This window comes from Perca fluviatilis, chromosome 16, assembly GCF_010015445.1.
Source record: "Perca fluviatilis chromosome 16, GENO_Pfluv_1.0, whole genome shotgun sequence".
Lineage (NCBI taxonomy): Eukaryota > Metazoa > Chordata > Actinopteri > Perciformes > Percidae > Perca > Perca fluviatilis.
This window is the reverse complement of record NC_053127.1, coordinates 11,398,329-11,416,487: the sequence shown is the minus strand read 5'-3', so window position 1 is coordinate 11,416,487 and position 18,159 is coordinate 11,398,329. Positions and strand designations below refer to the sequence as shown.

Genomic DNA, 18,159 nt, shown 5'->3' with positions numbered 1-18,159 from the left:
TAGGTGTAGGAAAAGATCATGGGTGGGGTTAAAAGAAGTAGACAAACAGGATACGAACCGTGGTCTCCTAGGTGAAAGTCCTGTGTTGTTTGACCCCTCTACCACTCTGACCTCCTCCCTACTTAGACTTTGTCACTCTTAGTTCTGAGTTCTGAGCGTCTAATATTGCTGCGGATGGATTTACAGTTGAAAGCCCGGCACACTTCATACAGACGCTCTATGGTGCCTTGTGCGTCGGTATGAAACGGCAAGGGCCGTGACAAAGCGTTGGTATTTGATGCCCTGGGAATGAGACCGGGCTGGCCTAAGAGTAGAAGTGGCTTTAGACTCAAAGGGGCCCCATACTTTCATTAATTGACATCAGACAAAGTAATCTGATGAATACAAAGTGCCCTGAGACTAGACACCCACTTGTTCCCCTGTCGCGCACACACACACACACACACACACACACACACACACACACACACACACACACACACACACACACACACACACACACACACACACACATACACATATACACACAGAGCAGATGTTTCACGTAATGGGAGCACAACAGGAAGAGAATTCAATTCAATTTGGCCCCAGGTCTAATAGGACATCAAGTGAAAGAGGAAGGCGATAGGGTTTCACAATGGAAGCCCATCTGTGTCCATGCTCCCCTTCAAACCCACCTACCCAGTGATGTTGTTACACTGAAATGAGACAAGAGAACCCTGATGCATCGTAGGCTGTAATCACCTTCTCAAATTACACCATAAGGCCTCTCGGTTGAGAGAAAGGGGCAGAGATTAGTTTTGTTTGATGGCATTCAATGCATGTATTGTCATTGTACAGTTTTATTGCATTTAAAAGGAATTAGGAGACTCCTGGCCGGTAGTCGGGTGTTCTGCAGGCGTAAAGTATCTATGTCACTGTTGGTTCACAGTCCCCAGGAGGTTGACAGAGGCAACAGACCATTGTGCTTTTGGCACAATATACTCAAAATACTTTTGCTAATTACTTTGTTGCAGCAACATCCACAGCCCTATTACTATTCACCACTGACTTTGATATGATACAGTAACAGAATGTATTTCTGTTGCCGTTATTATTATAGAAAAAGAAGACGAATAAAGCACATTTGTGGACTACAGGAAGATGCTGTTTAATAAACGTTTATCATGGAAGAAGGTGGGGAAGTCAGTGTTTTTGCAGCTCAGTAAGTGGAAAATGGGACTTTAGCTCGGTGGTCCAACGTATGCTGACACTTTTGATTGTGGAAGTCTCCTATAATTTATTAATGTTAATGTTGACTCTTATAAAACATTTGTTCAAATAGTCACAGCAAAAAGGCAGCAACACCATACAATTAAAGACCCATATCTATGACCACCACAGTGTAAACTCTTTTGATCACGCTTGAAAGATTCAAATCTTCTTTCAAGAAATACTGACATATCTTGGTTTAAGAAAGAAGTCACAGTCAGTCCTCTGTGGAGAGAGATTTTGTCCCTGAATGTGAGTAATTGTTTTGTATTTTACCAATTTCCTCAGGTTATTGCTTCACATTGCTGCGGCACCCTGTATAAGTTGGTTTAACAGCCAGATTTTATCACACATCACTGATGATGCAAACGGTCCCATATTGTGTTGTTATTGTCGTGCACATGCACAAATAATGTCAGCAAGCTGTTTGGAGTCACAGTTTTACCTTTTAGTTCCCTGATTTAGCCCTACAGCTTCCCTGTGTTTAAATGAACAGATGCACATAAGATAAGCAGTCGACAGTACCAAGTCAGAGGCAAACTGCTTTAAAATCGAAATTACCATTAAAAGAAAACAGCTGCAAGCTGGAAACCATTTTGTTGTGGGCTGTTTGGCCAGCAGCAGGTGCTTGTGGAACACATGGAGACACATTTCTTTAAGAGCCTTGCTCAAGGACAACCCAACAGTCATGTCGAAAGGCAGGGTAAAACATTGCGCATTCACTTTTCAAAAATTCCCAGCAGGTCTGGGGATTCAAGGTTTCTCTGCGCTCTAGGCTACTGCTGCCTCAAGTGAAAGAAATCGGGCAAAAGCGGTGTGTAATGCTGTTCCAATATCTTTTTACTTTTTAAACGCAGCAATGAAATCATGTAGAGCTTTGATATTAACATTGGCAGGCATACTAGGTGTATATCCTTATACGTGAGGCCCATATTCTATCTTTTCCCGAGGCGAGGATTGCTAGTAGAGTCTCCCAGTATTGGTAAAATATACAGTAACGGTGGGAGATTTGAATGGTGGCTCTGCATTTGGACCCAGGAGAACGAAACAGATGGCGCTCTGGTAGAAGAGCCCTTAAGGAAGTTTGTGGAATGCTGTGCATATTTGTCGCATTTAATGTTGATCAAGGCAAGAGCAGCTCTTCTTTCGAAACACACACACACATTCCTGCGAGGTAAGAGAGCTTTTGGTCGATAAAGACTAGACAGCCTTTAAGTAGCTTAACTCATTATTATAGGTTCTCCAGCCCTCTCTATGGCTACGATTGCTCATTTGTAAGTGCAGGATGTGTCCCCGGCTGTGGCTTCATCTTTTGTTGCCTCCGCTGTTTGCCATTCAGTTTATGGGGCCCACACACACTCGCACACACACATCCATGGATCCCTCTCTCTTTTATTATGGGAATTCCAGGCACATGTGAGTGAAGCAGGGAGGCTAGTCAGATACCCCTCCCCCTCCGGGCGGTATCCCCTCATTCTCATGGATATCTCATGGGGCTAAAGCAGACGAGGGGGGGAGGAGAAGGCGAGAAGGAGGAGGAGGAGGAGGAGGAGGAGGAAGAGGAGGGAAAGAAGGAGGAGGAGGAGGAGGAAAAGGGAAGGAGAGCTAGACTAATTCATCAATAATCTTTACCTAAGCCCTCCCTCTCCCCTTCTTCTTACTCTCTCTTTCTCTCTCTCTCTGCCTGGAGGCATTCAAGCAATACATCCATCCCCCGCCCCACCACACACACATACACACACACACACACACACACACACACACAGAGAGAGACACACACAGCCCTTATACACACACTTACATGTACACACATAAGAGTCTGCCTGAACACGTCCAGAGGGATAGGATGAATCGAGCTGGAGAGTGTTATTTCTTTGGACTCCATATGTGTGTCGCTGTGTGTGTGTGTGTGTGTGTGTGTGTGGTGTAAGTCGAGTCCTCTGAGGGCTGTGTGTCTTAGCTCTGACCGGGAGCTAAAATGGTGATTATAGACTAGAGACTAGGTGTGGCAAGATGGGGCGGCGTCAAAGGCTTTGTCTATAGTTCCCGTACAGCCCACCAACCGGGAGGAGGCTCTGCCTGTCTATCAGAGTCTGTCCTGGAGCCATGCACACAGTCTGGGATTGAGCTAGCGGCTGCATGGGGCTGAACCACTCTTAAACCAAGACCTAAACCACGGGGAATAAGACAAGCACAAGTTCAAGAAGCTCAGTGGAACCTTTTATGCCAGATACAAGAACATGACCAAGTGAAGAACTGCCGGAGCATATGCGTCTTCTTTTTTTTTCACCCTCATTCATTCTTCTTTTGCAACTTACGAAGATTTTCTAAAGAGAAACTAAAAAAGAAGCCAAACTTCTGTGGAGTTCCTGTTGAGTAACGCATCTTTTGAAGAGTCTTTCTATTTGGGGAATTCAAAAGATCCTCTTGAATTTTTTTTTTCAGATTTAAAGGATGCGAATTCAATGATAAAACAATTTGGAATATGGGACTTTTAATCTATGATTTGGACCATGGGGACAGGCAACTATGTTTTTGTGCTCAGCTCTGGGTAATTTTGATAAGTATGTCACATTTATTCAGTTTGTATTACAATGATTTTGCCCTAAATTGATTTAACTGTTATAACCTAGGTGTTAAGCTATGTTGACTTGTTTTTATCAACAAGTGCAGCACAGTACAATGGATAACAGTGTATGCACTATTCAAATACAAACTCAAGTTTCCCGTTTTATTCTGTAGTTCAAGCCTAACTTCACGTCGCTTGTAAGAGTTTTGTGCGTTATCCAGTTCAAATTGTTGAATAGCCAAACACTGATTGAATGTGTTGTTACTTCCCAGATAAAAGATCACATGCCGTGCACCTTGATGATGTGAACACGTTCATTCGGATGTGCTTTTGGATGCTCTACATGTATTGACCATTTATTGTCTGATTAGTTTATTTTCTTTTTTTTTACCTTCTCCCCTTTTCCTCTCTACGGCTGACTGAGCAGACCTCTGTGACTTCCTGCCTATATGTCATTCATTTTTTTGATTCATTGACTTCTCCTCCTTGTGTCTCTTACTTCCTCATATATTATACCTATTTACTTTACTCTTCACTCTTTCTGTTCAACAAAAGAGAGACTGTAAAGATTGAACCTCTCTCTTCTCCTTCCTCTGTTCACAGCTCTTGCAGGTGAAATCTCTCCAACCAGCTCAGATGCCCTCCTCAGCTACTCAGCAGTGACAGCCAGTCCTTCACCACCCAATGTGTACCTTCCCGCCAACTTTAAAATGTCCAATGCACAACTGGCTTTCTTCTTGCGGAAGGCTCAGATCACAGGACAAACAGTTGGCGGCGGCGGCGGTGGCAGCAGCAGCAGCAAGAGCAGCAGTAGCCCCAACACTGGACACCCGCTGCAGCGCTCTGAGAATTTTGTGGTTTTCCAGACAAAAGAACTCCCTGCCATTAACATAAGCTTTGGGCCTTTTGCCTGGGACCAGACAGTATCCAAAGAGTTGCTCCAGCCAGCTAGTCCACTGGATATTCCCGGCCAGCTGACAGTCAACTGGAAAGTGCGGGCCTTCATTGTCCAGTCGCGGGTCTTCTCCAACAACCCCACAGTCCAGGTGTTTTTCTACATCGCTGGCCGTGACTGGGATGACTTCAAGGCTCAGGACAAGCTGCCCTGCGTCCGTCTGCACGCCTTCCGAAATACGCTTGAAAATAAAACCTCCTGTCGCATGAAAGGCAACCTGGCGCAGTGCTTGGCCCAGCTGGAGATGCCTCCGTCCTGGTTTAACACCAATGTAGCCCCATTGGGTCGGAGGAAAGGCTCCACTGATGGTCTCTTGGATGGGCTAACCAGTGAGACCCTCAGGGTTGAGCTCTACTACACACTGCATGGGCCCAATCTGGATGGGGAGTGCAGTGAGGGCTCAGGCCATAGGGCTGGTGGTGTTTCCAGGGGAGAACCTCTGTCACAGCACCCCCTGCTGCGCATCGGGAGCATCAGCCTGTACCAGGCCAGTCAAGAGCAGCTGCTGGTGGACAAGCAGTTAGACAAAAACATGTTCCTCAGGCTACCAGAGAAGCCCCTGAAGCCTGGAGAAACCCTCAAAATCTCCCTCTACTTGATGCCAAACTCCACTGTCGAACAGTTCACCCTCAAGTAAGTCTTCTTTAAAATGTATTCTGATGACATACATGTGTGTTCTGATTGCTTCCAAATTCGTCCGGTTTTCATCCTTAATGTCACTCTTAATGTGTTTGTAATCACACATTCCCCTTTGAAAAGAAAATGTGATCAAGCTCTTTACATGCACAGTAGGAGCTTATTCTGAGAATCTTCCTGTTTCCAAGAGTTATAGATGAATAAATGATTTGCCTGGTAGACCTCAGCCAACATTATTCAGTCCCCTCCTGTCATGAACTGCAGTCACATCTGCAGTCCACAGTGGACAGGCTTGTAAGAAATATACAATTTACTCCAAATAGCCCTCCATTAATTGAACAGTTATAGAACTGGATGTCTTCATTACAGTCTTGATAATCAGCCTCATTCAAAGCAGCATAATTAGATGAAGGTTTTTGCGTAAACTCTAAATTAATTGCACCATTTTACGAAAGAACATGATCATGGTGTGCATGGTAGTGTTGCCAACGTTATGCAATACCAAGTCATGCAATATTCTCTGTCTTGAGCTTTCCAACACATGAGCTTCATGCCATTTATGTTCATTTTAGTTCTAAAGAGCCAAATGAGCATGTAATCACATATTTCACCCATCTCATTAATTTCTCCTTCCCTGCGCCCAGTGATGTGCCAGCAGTAATTAAAGTCAGGTAAGATAAAAAGGAGGAGACAGGATTATTTACACGTAGCAGCACTGTACGGTTCACCTTTTGAAGTGGTGGCTTAACATCCAGAGATTTCCTTTTTCTCTCAGGATTTTATGAATAATTTTCAGTGAACTGCTTCTCAAAGCAGTTTGTGTTTAAATGCACAAGGCCTGCGCTGTTTGACCAGGTTATGGTTGTGGATTCCATGTTGAAATGTCTGGCTACAGTAAACCTTATTCCATGCTCATATTTTTTTCTTTCTTGTTTATTGTTAATTTACTGCTACAGTAATTGCATGTATCCTCTTCACAATAATACACAATAACAATAATATAATTATAATTTGGCCTTATATTTAAGATGCCAGTTGAAGGATATTTTAGCATGTTTAAATACATGTAATACTAATTTCAACTGCAAAAAGTCATTGAAATCAATAAACTCTATTCTCATAACAATACATTCTATAATAACATCTACAATTAGCCATGATTAACTATAAAATAGCATGGAATGAGCATTTAATGTATTCTGTTGAGTCTCGCAACGCATGCTTGTTTGCGGGGGAGAAGGGGGGTGGTTGGAGGCGGATTGGGCGCTTTGGCCCGACTCCCGGGATGGTCCAGCTCGGGTGCGATTGGCACAACTCATGGTGTTTAAACTGGTAATGGAAACGCAAATTAGGGTGGAATGTTTTGGCGTGGCCAAAACTGCCAATGGACAAACACCATATGAAAGCTGTGAAAGTGAACCAAATCAGTAAAGTCACAACGAGTGACCCCTTTCACATTGTCACAATGTTTTCCATTGTCATTTGATACATTATTATTATAAAATATAAATAATATAGCCGCTTTAGGTGCTCATCAGGTCTGCTCTGCTAAAGTACTACCTGCCCATGGTTTGCAGAGTGTCAGTTAGCATTTTAGGAAAACAAACAATGTAATATATAAAAAAAAAAAATGTTGATATGACAGGACATTATAGTTAATAATTCAAGTGTCAAAAAAAGATCTTACAAACTGAAAATCAAGTTGCTAGCTGTTGTGTTCAACTCTGCCATGTCAGCTTTAAAAATTGTTCCTATTTTCTCAAAACATCAATATTCATTTTTATATTGCCTGAGTCTCAGAAGGACCATAATGGCTGTTAGAGTAAATAATATTTGCCAATGTGAAATTTCTGAATTTGGCCCTCTGCCTATGGAAATCGAGCTGAGGGAGCATGAGGGGCAACTCTGCTCTCCGGTCCCTGCACTTCTTTCCTCTCCTCGGTTGTGAACACAATATTCAGGGTTAGAGAATAAATGATTATTTGCACTTGACAAAGCTTGAGGAAAGTCAATTTTTCTCTGCTCGTAGGCATTAAGGCAGCAGGAAGAACAGAAACGCAAGGAACCCAAAACCACCGACTAACTCAGCAACAATGATGAAACACACTGTAAATATGATCGTTGTAATGTTAACTGAATATCTTACAGACTGAAATTTAGAGATTAGTAGGGTATAAATTAAGCCTAACTAACTCAATAAGCTCCAAGGGAAACGAGAAATGATCCCTGCAGAAATGGTTTATTAATAGTGATTCCTTACATTTCAGTTGGAGGAATCACTATTAATTAAGCTTAAACCTCTAACCTATGGTTAAAGGTTATGACCCAAACAAATCAAAAACATGGTAGCACCTGTTCACTTTTGAAATTTGTATTAAAAAATGATTCAAAAATATGTGTTGGACACCTTTGATTCACAGTTGATACCTTCCTCATACAGCAAAAGTAAACTTATTCTTGATAAAAACAACCTCATAACAGCTTATTGATGCATTTGTGAAAACTGATACTATTGTATCTTTACGTAAGCTCTGATTAGGTTTGATTTTATATACTGTGCCTTTTGCACTGCAGGTTACCTAAAAGAAAAACGTTATTTAGCAGCGAAACAGTTTGTGTATTACCACCTGAAAGATTCTGTAACAGTTCCATCCAATGACACTTCATACTTCACTAACATATCACTAGGGAAATACTAGTCTATATCCTTGATGTTCCATTTCCAGGATTGCTCCGTTGCCGATGAAAATACTGCCGGACTCATTTAGGCCGGATATCCGTTGCCTTGGGCTTCCTTTGTGTTGGCATTTTAAGAGAACTATGGTTAACTTTTTCTCAGATCTCTGCAGGGTAAATCCAGACAGCTAGCTAGACTATCTGTCCAACCTGAGTTTTCTGTTGCACAACTAAAAAACACTTTGAACGTACACGCACCGCTCAAGACGATTGTGATTGGTTTAAAGAAATGCCAATAAACCAGAGCACGTTTTCCTCCCAAAACCTGGAATGCTGTGTGGACTAGCCAGACCCTCCTCCGCAGCACTGTGTAGAAAGGTCTGGCAAAGCGAGACTAGGGAAATACAATAGCTTACAAATGACAAAACGTTTTGGACTTGTGTCAAACCTGCCCTGTGTCAAACATGGTTCTATACAGATAAAACTATTCATTTGATATGAAACATTGATCAGGATTTTTTATTTTTTTATTTATTAGAATAATTTACCTACTTTTTTATAGGCAATTCTGTGTAATTTTCTGAATAATCACCAACATGAAGCAGACTTTTTGACTGTGGATTGATTACATTTGTTATTTATTTACATATAAAACAACATCATAATGCATTCATAGACCAAACAGAATTCAGATGATGGACATTTACAGTTTATTCAGTATTTATTATAAAAAAAAAAATACAAATAGCTTTTGAAAAGCCGAACTAAAGCCCACACTAGCCCATTTCTCACTAGTTAATGTGATTTTTGGTCTTGAGGGTAGCTGAAATCTCAAATGAAATTGTGAATAAATGCTATGGATTTGTTTTTTTGTCTGTACATTTAAAGATATTTTCTCAGTTTTCCTTCTTGTAGCCAGACTAGAGTGCTAACCATTCATTATCAAAGTCCCAACCCCCAGGAATCCCGAGCATTTGTCTTCACACCGTCAGAGCAACATTTACACTTCAGAGCAAGACTTCCCCTCTGTAAAATGTATGATCTAGTGTCAGTCATAATATTCTGTTCTCACGAAGCTACATAACACAGAGTCTGTGCATATTATTGTTCTTCACTTTTACATCTATAGATGTAGCTCTAGATTACAAAATATTTCATTAATTCAGAGAAAAGAGTTGCTGTGGGATTCTCTCCATCAAGGCGTGGTGTGACAAAGTTACAGCAAGGCTTTGTTGTACAAGCCGAAGGCTTTGTCATATCCCCTGCCTCTTGAAACATTTAGCTGACCGTGTTAGCATCCAGTCGACACTGCAGTTCTTCAGCAGGCTGCCTCTCTAAGCCCCTCGCAGGGATGGAAATGAGGAGTGATAAAACAGGAGAGTTAAAAAAGAGATGGGGCAGGGAGAAGAAAGCCCAGTTGGAACCTCCTGAGTGACTCGACTCAATAGGGTGGGACTTCAATAGTTCTGTCGAGTCGCCCCTGCGCATCGAGGAAGACGATTAAAGATGCAATAAGGAGCGTCTTGAAAGATGAATCAGAAGGCCTCCTCTGACTCTCCCTTTGCCTCTATCAATTTTCCTTCTTTTCAGTCGTCCAGCTTTGAAGATTTTTGACTTGTTATTGCAGATGATGGCGTGCCAGGCAGACAGAGGGCAGGGCCTGGCTACTTGTGGAATATCCCCTGATTTTCCAGCGGCCACAGCAGCGCTGTCAGAAATGTGTGTTGCATGTGCCTGCATGGGTACATGACATGCAGTAGGATAGGGAGTAGTGGGGTGTCAAATTCGGTTACCAAGGCAATGTGATTATAATATGCGTTGCTGTATTTAGTCTAGCATGCTTGGCTTGTCATGGCGCAGAATGATTGTGCTACTTTTTGCAGTGTAAATGTCATTTAAAAATCACGTCTTTAATCACGTGCAATATTTTCGACTCACCATTACAGAATTATATAGCACCACAATAGTAACTCCATCAATAAGCGGTTCACGAAAGGTGCTCTACTCATCATCGTGTACTTGTTTTGCAGAAAAGAAGTGACGTGTATTGTGTTACAGAAAGTGTCATTTTTCATCATGCATTTTGGGTTTGTTTGGAGTTAATAGAGAAGTGCAATTTCACAACACTGGATACACTAGGTTCCACTTAAACTGTATCATTCTTGGTGGGAAATGGCTTAAAGTCATTGGTGTTTATTTCATTTTAACCGCTCATCAGCTTTAGATCCTGATTCACTTGTGGTTTTGTGACGCTACACTAGGGCTGGGCAATATATCGATATTATATCGATATTGTGATATGAGACTAGATATCGTCTTAGATTTTGGATCCCATAATATCTTACAATGTTTTTCCTTGTCCTGGTTTTAAAGGCTGCATTGAAGTAAAATGATGCAGACCAGACTGTTCTAGTCTTTCTATTATTTGCCTTTACCCTCATTATATCCACATTAGTGATGATTATTTATCAAAAATCTCACTGTGTAAATATTTTGTGAAAGCACCAATAGTCAAACCTACAGTATTGTTGGGATATCGATATCAAGGTATTTGGTCAAAAATATTGTGATATTTGATTTTCTCCACATCAACGCTACAATGTATATCAAACATTGCTCAAATGACTACATATAAATGTGAAATGTGGCTCTTATATACTGTATGAACCCACAGAGAATGACCAATTAGCTCCCTTTAACTCCCCACCAACTCAGCTCTTCATTTCCACATGCAGCAGACAGATTTTAACAACAAAATGCTGTGATAAATCTCACTACATTTTCTAAACATAAGCATGTCTCCTGGGACTATCTTTCACAGCTTCAAGGACACATAAGCAATTTCCCAACTAAATACAAAGCTTTGGCCAATGAATCATTCTAATGCCTTGTGATGTCTTTATAGTATTTCCTCATCGCAAAGCATCCGTTCTCCCTAAAATCTGTTTCCAGATGAAGTCTATACTGTGTGTAATAACTCAGTGCCTTCCCATGTACTGTCAAAAGATATCTGATTGGCTGGAAGCTCAGCTGGAGGAAATGTGCAACTGTAAAGTCCATCTTCTGGGCATTCTGGGCATATACTCATACAGTGTGGTTTGATAGTGATTGCAATGGCACGATTGACACAGTATGTCATTTTAATGAGCCAAACCTGACAGATCATTGAAAAGTTATTTGGTAAAGCATGTGTGTTATCATGTCATGCGACACAACATGAGCTTGTATCTGTTTGCCATCTGTGAACACTCATACACCATTAATATTTAATATAACAGAAGCCGAAAGCAAGCAACAGTTACTATCGCTAATGAAATGATAATTATTTCCACTGTACTAGAACTAACCTTGCTGTGCCAAATAGCTGCTGCTGGTTGGGAGCCAGAATTATTGTGTTCATTGGTTTATTCATATGGACACTTAGATGCAGGATATCAAAGGGTCATGTAGGTCAAGTAGCTTAACCTGAATATGACTTTAAACAGCATCGAGGTCACTGATGAGCTGCCAATTTAGATTTTGGTCACTCGTTGACATTTTCACTGAAGTAAACACAGCCTTGTTGCAGTACACACACATGAACTATATTAATGTTATCCTCATCTATGTGCACGGTACAAGGCTCTCGGAAACAGTGTAGTACTCCAGAGCCCTGGGTACAACATGCAGTATTCAAATGCCCTGGCTAAAAAAATAAAGGCTTGAGGAGAGAGAGTGCAGTGGAAGCCAGGGAGGGTGACCCACATTCAGCAGTAGTGGCTTCATCCCTGGCGGCTAGATGGTTGCTTTCGCCTCGTATGGAACACCGCAACTTCCTGACCTCAGCCTCTGCTTCCTGCCAGCTCCGCGGCCTTGCTCCGCCTCCCACGTCTCATTGTCGCTGTCAGAGTCAGCTCGTCTTTTCTCTATGCCTTGATGGGAAATGTCAGCACCTCTCGCCGCGGAGCGTGCACGCGTTCAGATCATATGACTCGGGAAGTGATGCCTCTGCCGTGGAGCATCTTGTCACGAGACATTGGGTGACACGTAGAACCGCTGTTTATCAGCACTCATCTCGGAGAGGAGAGTCTTGCTAGTCTCAAAGGGCTCCAACTTTCCCGATGAAGTGAAATCAAGCCTTTTTATTAGACCATATTAGATTGCACCACCACTACTACCTTCTCTACTCAATCTTTCCTTCCTTCCTTTCTTTCGACCCTTCTTTCTCAACTGTAAACAAGTTATTTGAGGTCAAGCAGCAGGGGGAAAGTATTTACCATTGTGAACTTTAATGTGTGTGGATACCCTCTTAAAGGCCGTTGGCACAAGTCACAAAAGGAGGATATGCTGTATGTGCCAAGATTTTAATGAAATGGGCTGTTTTGAGCTCAAGTTAGTTTATAAATGCTTAAACAAATTTGCATGTGTCAGCTCTCTACGCCAGGCAAAATGCAGATAGTTATGCAAGTTTATTCCATTGCTTGGCTACTACTGAACTAATTCAGCCCTTTTCTAACCTTGAATAGGCAAGCGGAGTAACTTTGTTTAGGTCATTCTAGATTATACGCTTGACAGATTCTTTTTTAGGGCTTTTTAGTATGCTCAGCATGTCATTGAGTGTTGTTTTGGTTTTCAGAAAAACAAACCCAAGCACAACCAATTAATTTAGACATTATATCTAACTCAACTCAAACCCACAAAGTTCATCTGGGTCAAGTATACAGCAGTAAACTCATTAGGCATTTACACATACTATTTCTGCATATTCATCCCTTTTTCCACCCTATCGCTACAGCCTGTTAATCTTCACATTTCTTAACATAGCCAGCCAGAACAGCCTCCGTTTAATCAGCAGACGTATCACATTATCATCAGGGCCCACAAATTTGTGCACTAATACCATGACCAGTGGCTTACAATTCAGATCTTATTCATTAACCTCTTCAACTCTGCTGGACCTGCCGGTGGGCTAAGTAAACATGTTGTGTAGACAAACATTGTTCAGAGACACAGAACTGTTTAAGATCGCAGAATTTCCAAAGAAACCAAAACCAAATATCAGGTTAAATCATATACAAATGTGTAATAATGACATCTACAATGTTATGAAAGTGCTGCAGAAGATGGTGGCCCATTTTCCCCATTAACCACTTAATTAAACTTGAGTGAACTCCTCCTGACACCGTTAATTGTGCTGGACCTTTGTGATGTGCTCAGGCTTTGTGGCCAAATCATTTTTCACAATTTTAAAACCATATGTTTAGGCAGAAAATTGCAGTTTCATCCCTGCCATCTCTTCCCACTACTATAAGTATCAGTGCACAGGCCTTTTTGTTGTCTAAATGGCTTTCATTAATCTTTTTTTAATTAATATAATGTAAATTACTACCGTGTGCTGTTCATTTAAGCTCTCTGCTCAGTTCTTTTGCATCGGTTTGGTTCTTTCATCAAGAGTTAATCTACAGATTGGCAATGAAAGCTCTGCCTCTGCAGAAATGTACGTATTATTTTGTCCATTCGATTGCCTTGGTCTGATGAAAGCTGTAATCTTAGAGCTGTTATATGTTTGTGTCAGTGATTGGTGACGCATGCAAATCTTCATTTCACATTCATTTCATTATATTAACTACTTTGCTTTAACGTTCAACTCATATGAGCGTATATGTTTCATGCTTTGGGAAATCAGTTGATCAAATGTCTGTTTGTCTGACAGATGGATAAACACAGACAGACTTGAGGATTTTCTGTACTTTCTGTACGCTTTTTCCAAAGCATATTTAAATATAAGCAAACCCTCCTGCAGACTGTGTGGTGGTTTATAGAGGGAGCCTGAGAGACAAATTGACAAAAGCTCAGAGCTGCTCATTTCCAAGGTAATCAAAACCAGCAGTCCTCAGGTATAAAAAATGTCTCTTTCATTTGACTGCACAAGCCTATGTTAACCGTTTTATCTTTGCAAATTCATTTTCCTGTGCTCCGAATGAAACTGCAAATCTTTCAATCATCAAAGTTTTTGTTCTCTTTCCAAACACATTTTTTTGTTTTCATCTTGACAGGTTTAATGTTTAGTCTTTTAGCCTCCCAGAAAATGTTTTGTGCCGCCGCTCAAGTTGTGAAATATTTTGACATCTCTCCAGCAATGCAGATGTATTTTATTTGTTGGTCCTTTCTGCAGTCTCACAACATACTGTATTTATGCCTGTAGTTTAGTCTATATAGTCTTTGGCATCTTTGTCTGCAAGACATGTTTGCACATTATTGATTAGTCCTGAGGATGATGACAGATAGACATATTGAGGAAAATATGCTCCTAATCCTCTAAATTATCATTTGTGACTCTACAATAAAAGGTGCATCTGAATGGCTTGATAATCTTGCCATAAAAACACAGGAAACATAAAAAGTGAGCACATTTTGACAGTTACTTACTACATGGTTCCATAGAAGTTACAAATGTTATTTTACTTTTTTGAATGATTAACATCTTCATCAGATCAGAAGGTAAATTTACTCTGACTTTCTGAGCCGATTAAGGTTCTGCCGTGATCAAAATGTTGTCTTCTAAAGGGTTAAATAAATTGTGTCCTTATGTCAAGAGTACAATAAAGCACATCTGGAGGGACTCTCTATGGACATGAGTCAAAAGATGAACAATTTTTTTTCCCTAAAACCCTGATTAACAGCAGTTATGTATTAACAGTGGATCAAATTACCCCACATGTCTGAGAGAGAATGATTGATTCATCAGGATGTGTTTGGCTGCAAAATGTGCTATAATCAGTTATTAAGATCAAGGAAATGTTGCTTTTATACACTACTGAAATGGATGTTGCGTAACTTTATTTAAGAAATAAATGAGTGACAGAATGTGTTCACTCTCTATTGCTTTTTTATCTCATAGCAGATTTTGGTTCATGATTGGATGACATTCAGTGAGGGAAATGCAATAATGTGGGAAATCAGACGAGGGGAATTTGTGGTTGATAGGCAGGTAGTGAGGCATCTACCCTGTGTTTATCATATTTCTCAGTCAGCATCACATTTTTGTCCCCCTTCCTCCTCCATTAGATCATTTCCTACCTGCACAAAGTAGCCCTCCTCCAACACACAGCCTTATGTGGTTATCGTCAAAACCTTTAGGGGTTTAGGCGGCAAGACTAAGATAAGCCATATTTTCCACTGCAGGCAGCCTCCATTTACCTGTCCCTCCCTCTTTCATGTTGTCACAGACAGAAGTTGGCGAGGTTTTATTACTTTCTCTCCCTCGCTCCCTCCCTCCCTTCTTCTTTCTGCTTTTTTATGATGCCTGCCAAGAGATTTTCTGAACCAATCTGTAGTAACAGACAGGGCTCTGCCCAGTGTGAAGGATTGTCCTACCCGGTAGGCTACAGTTTCAAAGGAAGCAGTGGTGTGGAGAAGTTGTGTCTTCCCACCACAACTAGCTTTTGATTTTAATGATGTACTCTTTGCTTTGAGTGAGTCTTCTTTGCAGCTGTTATTTGCAAAGCTGAACTTCAAATCCTTTAAACAAAGATCAAGAGATGCACTGTTAACTTCCGTCTTCGGGTCATATACAGTTGCATTCAATTCTTGGGACTTTAAGTAATTGTTTATTTGACAAGGGGAACAGCGTTCAGCGTTTCAGTTTTTGCTTTGTATTGATCCAGAAACAAAAGCAATTTGTATGTTTGAGGCTTTTAAGATGTTAACATGGACCATTTGCAATTCCTCAAATAGTCACAACCTTATATTTTCTGTAAACACTGGGTGGCTGGAAGTCCCAACAGAGCTGAGAAGGATGAGGGAAACAGAAGTCATAAGGCTGTATTCATGATGGCGTATTGAGGGCAGAGCCATGCTGCTCTATGCCGATATAAATGCACCTTGGCCTCTGCCTTTTATGCAGCACTATGGGAGTAATGGTCAATGAAAAATGGAGAAGATAATGCATTGCAAGCACCTGGCAAACTAGCCAATCTCAATGGAAGAAATTCTGATAAAGACATGATTAGGTTAATACATATTCATAAAACATGGCAGCCATCCAGGACTGCTAGTCTGATGATTGTAAATGCATGAGATGGTTTTTCAACTTCCCTCTGGTGGCATAATATGCACGATATGCCCCATCACATTTTTACATGATCATGTTTTCATTTGCAACAGTGCTAAAATCAGTCTAGCATCTGAAGTGTTGTACTCCAGTGGCAGAGAGCTTTGAACTCCTGCCTGCCAATGTAGCATATTGTTCAAGTGTTTTGGCAAACAATCACAAGAGCGGTCCTGTCGCCTGAAATTCAAACGTCCCCCCCCCCAACAATGAAGGACAATAGTTTGTTTTCACTTTCGTATCACATAATTGAAAAAGTCACATTACTTTTTGCCTGGTGGAATTTGACATCAAGTTGTGTTTCAGACCAGAAACCTTGAAGTTCAGTTGACCTATAGACACTTGGATCAACATTGGGTCTTTTCAAGGAGAATTTAAAATGAAGGTCCACAGTAAGGCAACCTTTGGCTGGCCAAGACACAACTGAACTCCACCCATCCCTCTACAGTATCTTTCAGGTGAAATAATTCACAGCTATGAGATAGGCCTGTCCTCTGCTTCTGTGAATGCCAGCTGTGGGTAGATATCACTCCTCTGCTGTGCTGCACTGATAAAATCATATCTATACAGACTGTTTCATAGCCGGGGAATGACTGTAATGGCATTGTAGCAGCACTTTATACCAATATATAGTATAGTTGTGACATCACAGCTGTATGGAAGTCCTGACAGCTCGTTTAAAGGCACAGTTTCTGAATATGGACTGTGTGCATTTCTCTGTGGATTGAGCGTTTTTATACTTTCACAGTATTTATATAGCACCACAACCTGCTTTTTAATCAAAAAAGACATGGCAATGTCACTTTTTACAATTTGAGACATATAGGTGGCAACTTGTCAACTTTCTCATGGGCCGCTGCATTAGAGAAGTTAAATTGTAGTTTTGAGAATTGAGAATTTATCTTTTGCATAAATCATTTTCGAAAGATTATTATTGGTCATTCTTTGCTTTTTTTGACATTTCAGTTAAGACAGGTTGGGAACATTGAGGAAGATTAAAATATCTTAAACAGAAATATTAATCAATTTCAAAAGTATTTTTTAATGTATCAGGCTTTCGAAATATTTTGTGACCTCATCTATATACCCTGCAACCTCAATGTTAAGATGTATGCAGTGTAGTATGGGCTTTTTTCCTGCAGGGGCCATTCCTTTTCTAAACATTATGTATCCTGTAGTGGAAGGTGTTAAAGGGAGTTCAAAGAGAGTTTCCCAGTGAGGTATATTTGGCCCCTGGCTATTTCTACTGTCTCTTAAACAGCAGGGTGACGTCTTTACAACTGCAAATTGCATTGATATGTTGTCAGTATTATCTGCAACAGCTTCCCAAGCTGCATGCAGCAGGACTGACTGCACCCACCCCCCACCCACCTTCATCCTCCCCCTATGCAGTGAAGCCCAGCTCTTCACACCAACACGTGTGAAACCGTTTTTCTTTTATCTTATTTCTTTGTTTTTCTCGGGGGAAGAGTGGGCTCCAGAGTGGAGGCTCCTGCTGCTGGAAGGTTGTTATGTTAGGCTTATTTGAATTAGAATAATTTTGAGCACACTCCTCAAAATTGATGCCTCCCAGCAAACTAGGACAGATTTGTTATGGCCATTTGCTATGCCCTCCCATGCTCTTTAATGGCTGTTTAGCACTCCAGCCTCATAGCTCTGCCCCGAGTCGTGAACTCTCACATTTATTGATTTTTCTTTTACATTTTAAGGTGAGTGGGCAGTGGATCCTCAAACCATTTGGTAGATTTGGTAGCATTGAACAACCCACATTCAAACGGTTATAGATTCCTTTTTAAAGTAGTCTGTATGAAGTGAATTGGCAACCATATCCAAGAAACATAATTCTCCTCGGTGGTGAGTTTTTAAGGACTGTGGTTGTCTTTGTTTACTCCTCTGTGGGAAGTGTTTTGTTTAAGAAAGCAATTCTTTTTGTTGTCACACTAGAAAGCATCCTGCAGCAGAGGGACCTGAGACAGAGAACAG

The 18,159-nt window shown here is 41.0% G+C and overlaps 1 protein-coding gene across 4 annotated transcripts in view; it reads left to right on the top strand.

Annotated features, from left to right (window-relative positions):
• The window catches only part of tmem132e (transmembrane protein 132E), a 391,231-nt gene that overhangs the window by 271,466 nt on the left and 101,606 nt on the right, over nt 1–18,159 (top strand). For 3 of the 4 annotated variants that reach the window (XM_039778611.1, XM_039778612.1, XM_039778609.1), the window contains exon 2: nt 4,424–5,408. In XM_039778611.1, coding sequence (XP_039634545.1) covers nt 4,424–5,408 — 985 coding nt within the window. Of the gene's footprint in view, nt 1–3,181; nt 3,816–4,423; nt 5,409–18,159 lie in introns of those variants that run through there. The other variant, XM_039778610.1, reaches the window with a different exon arrangement.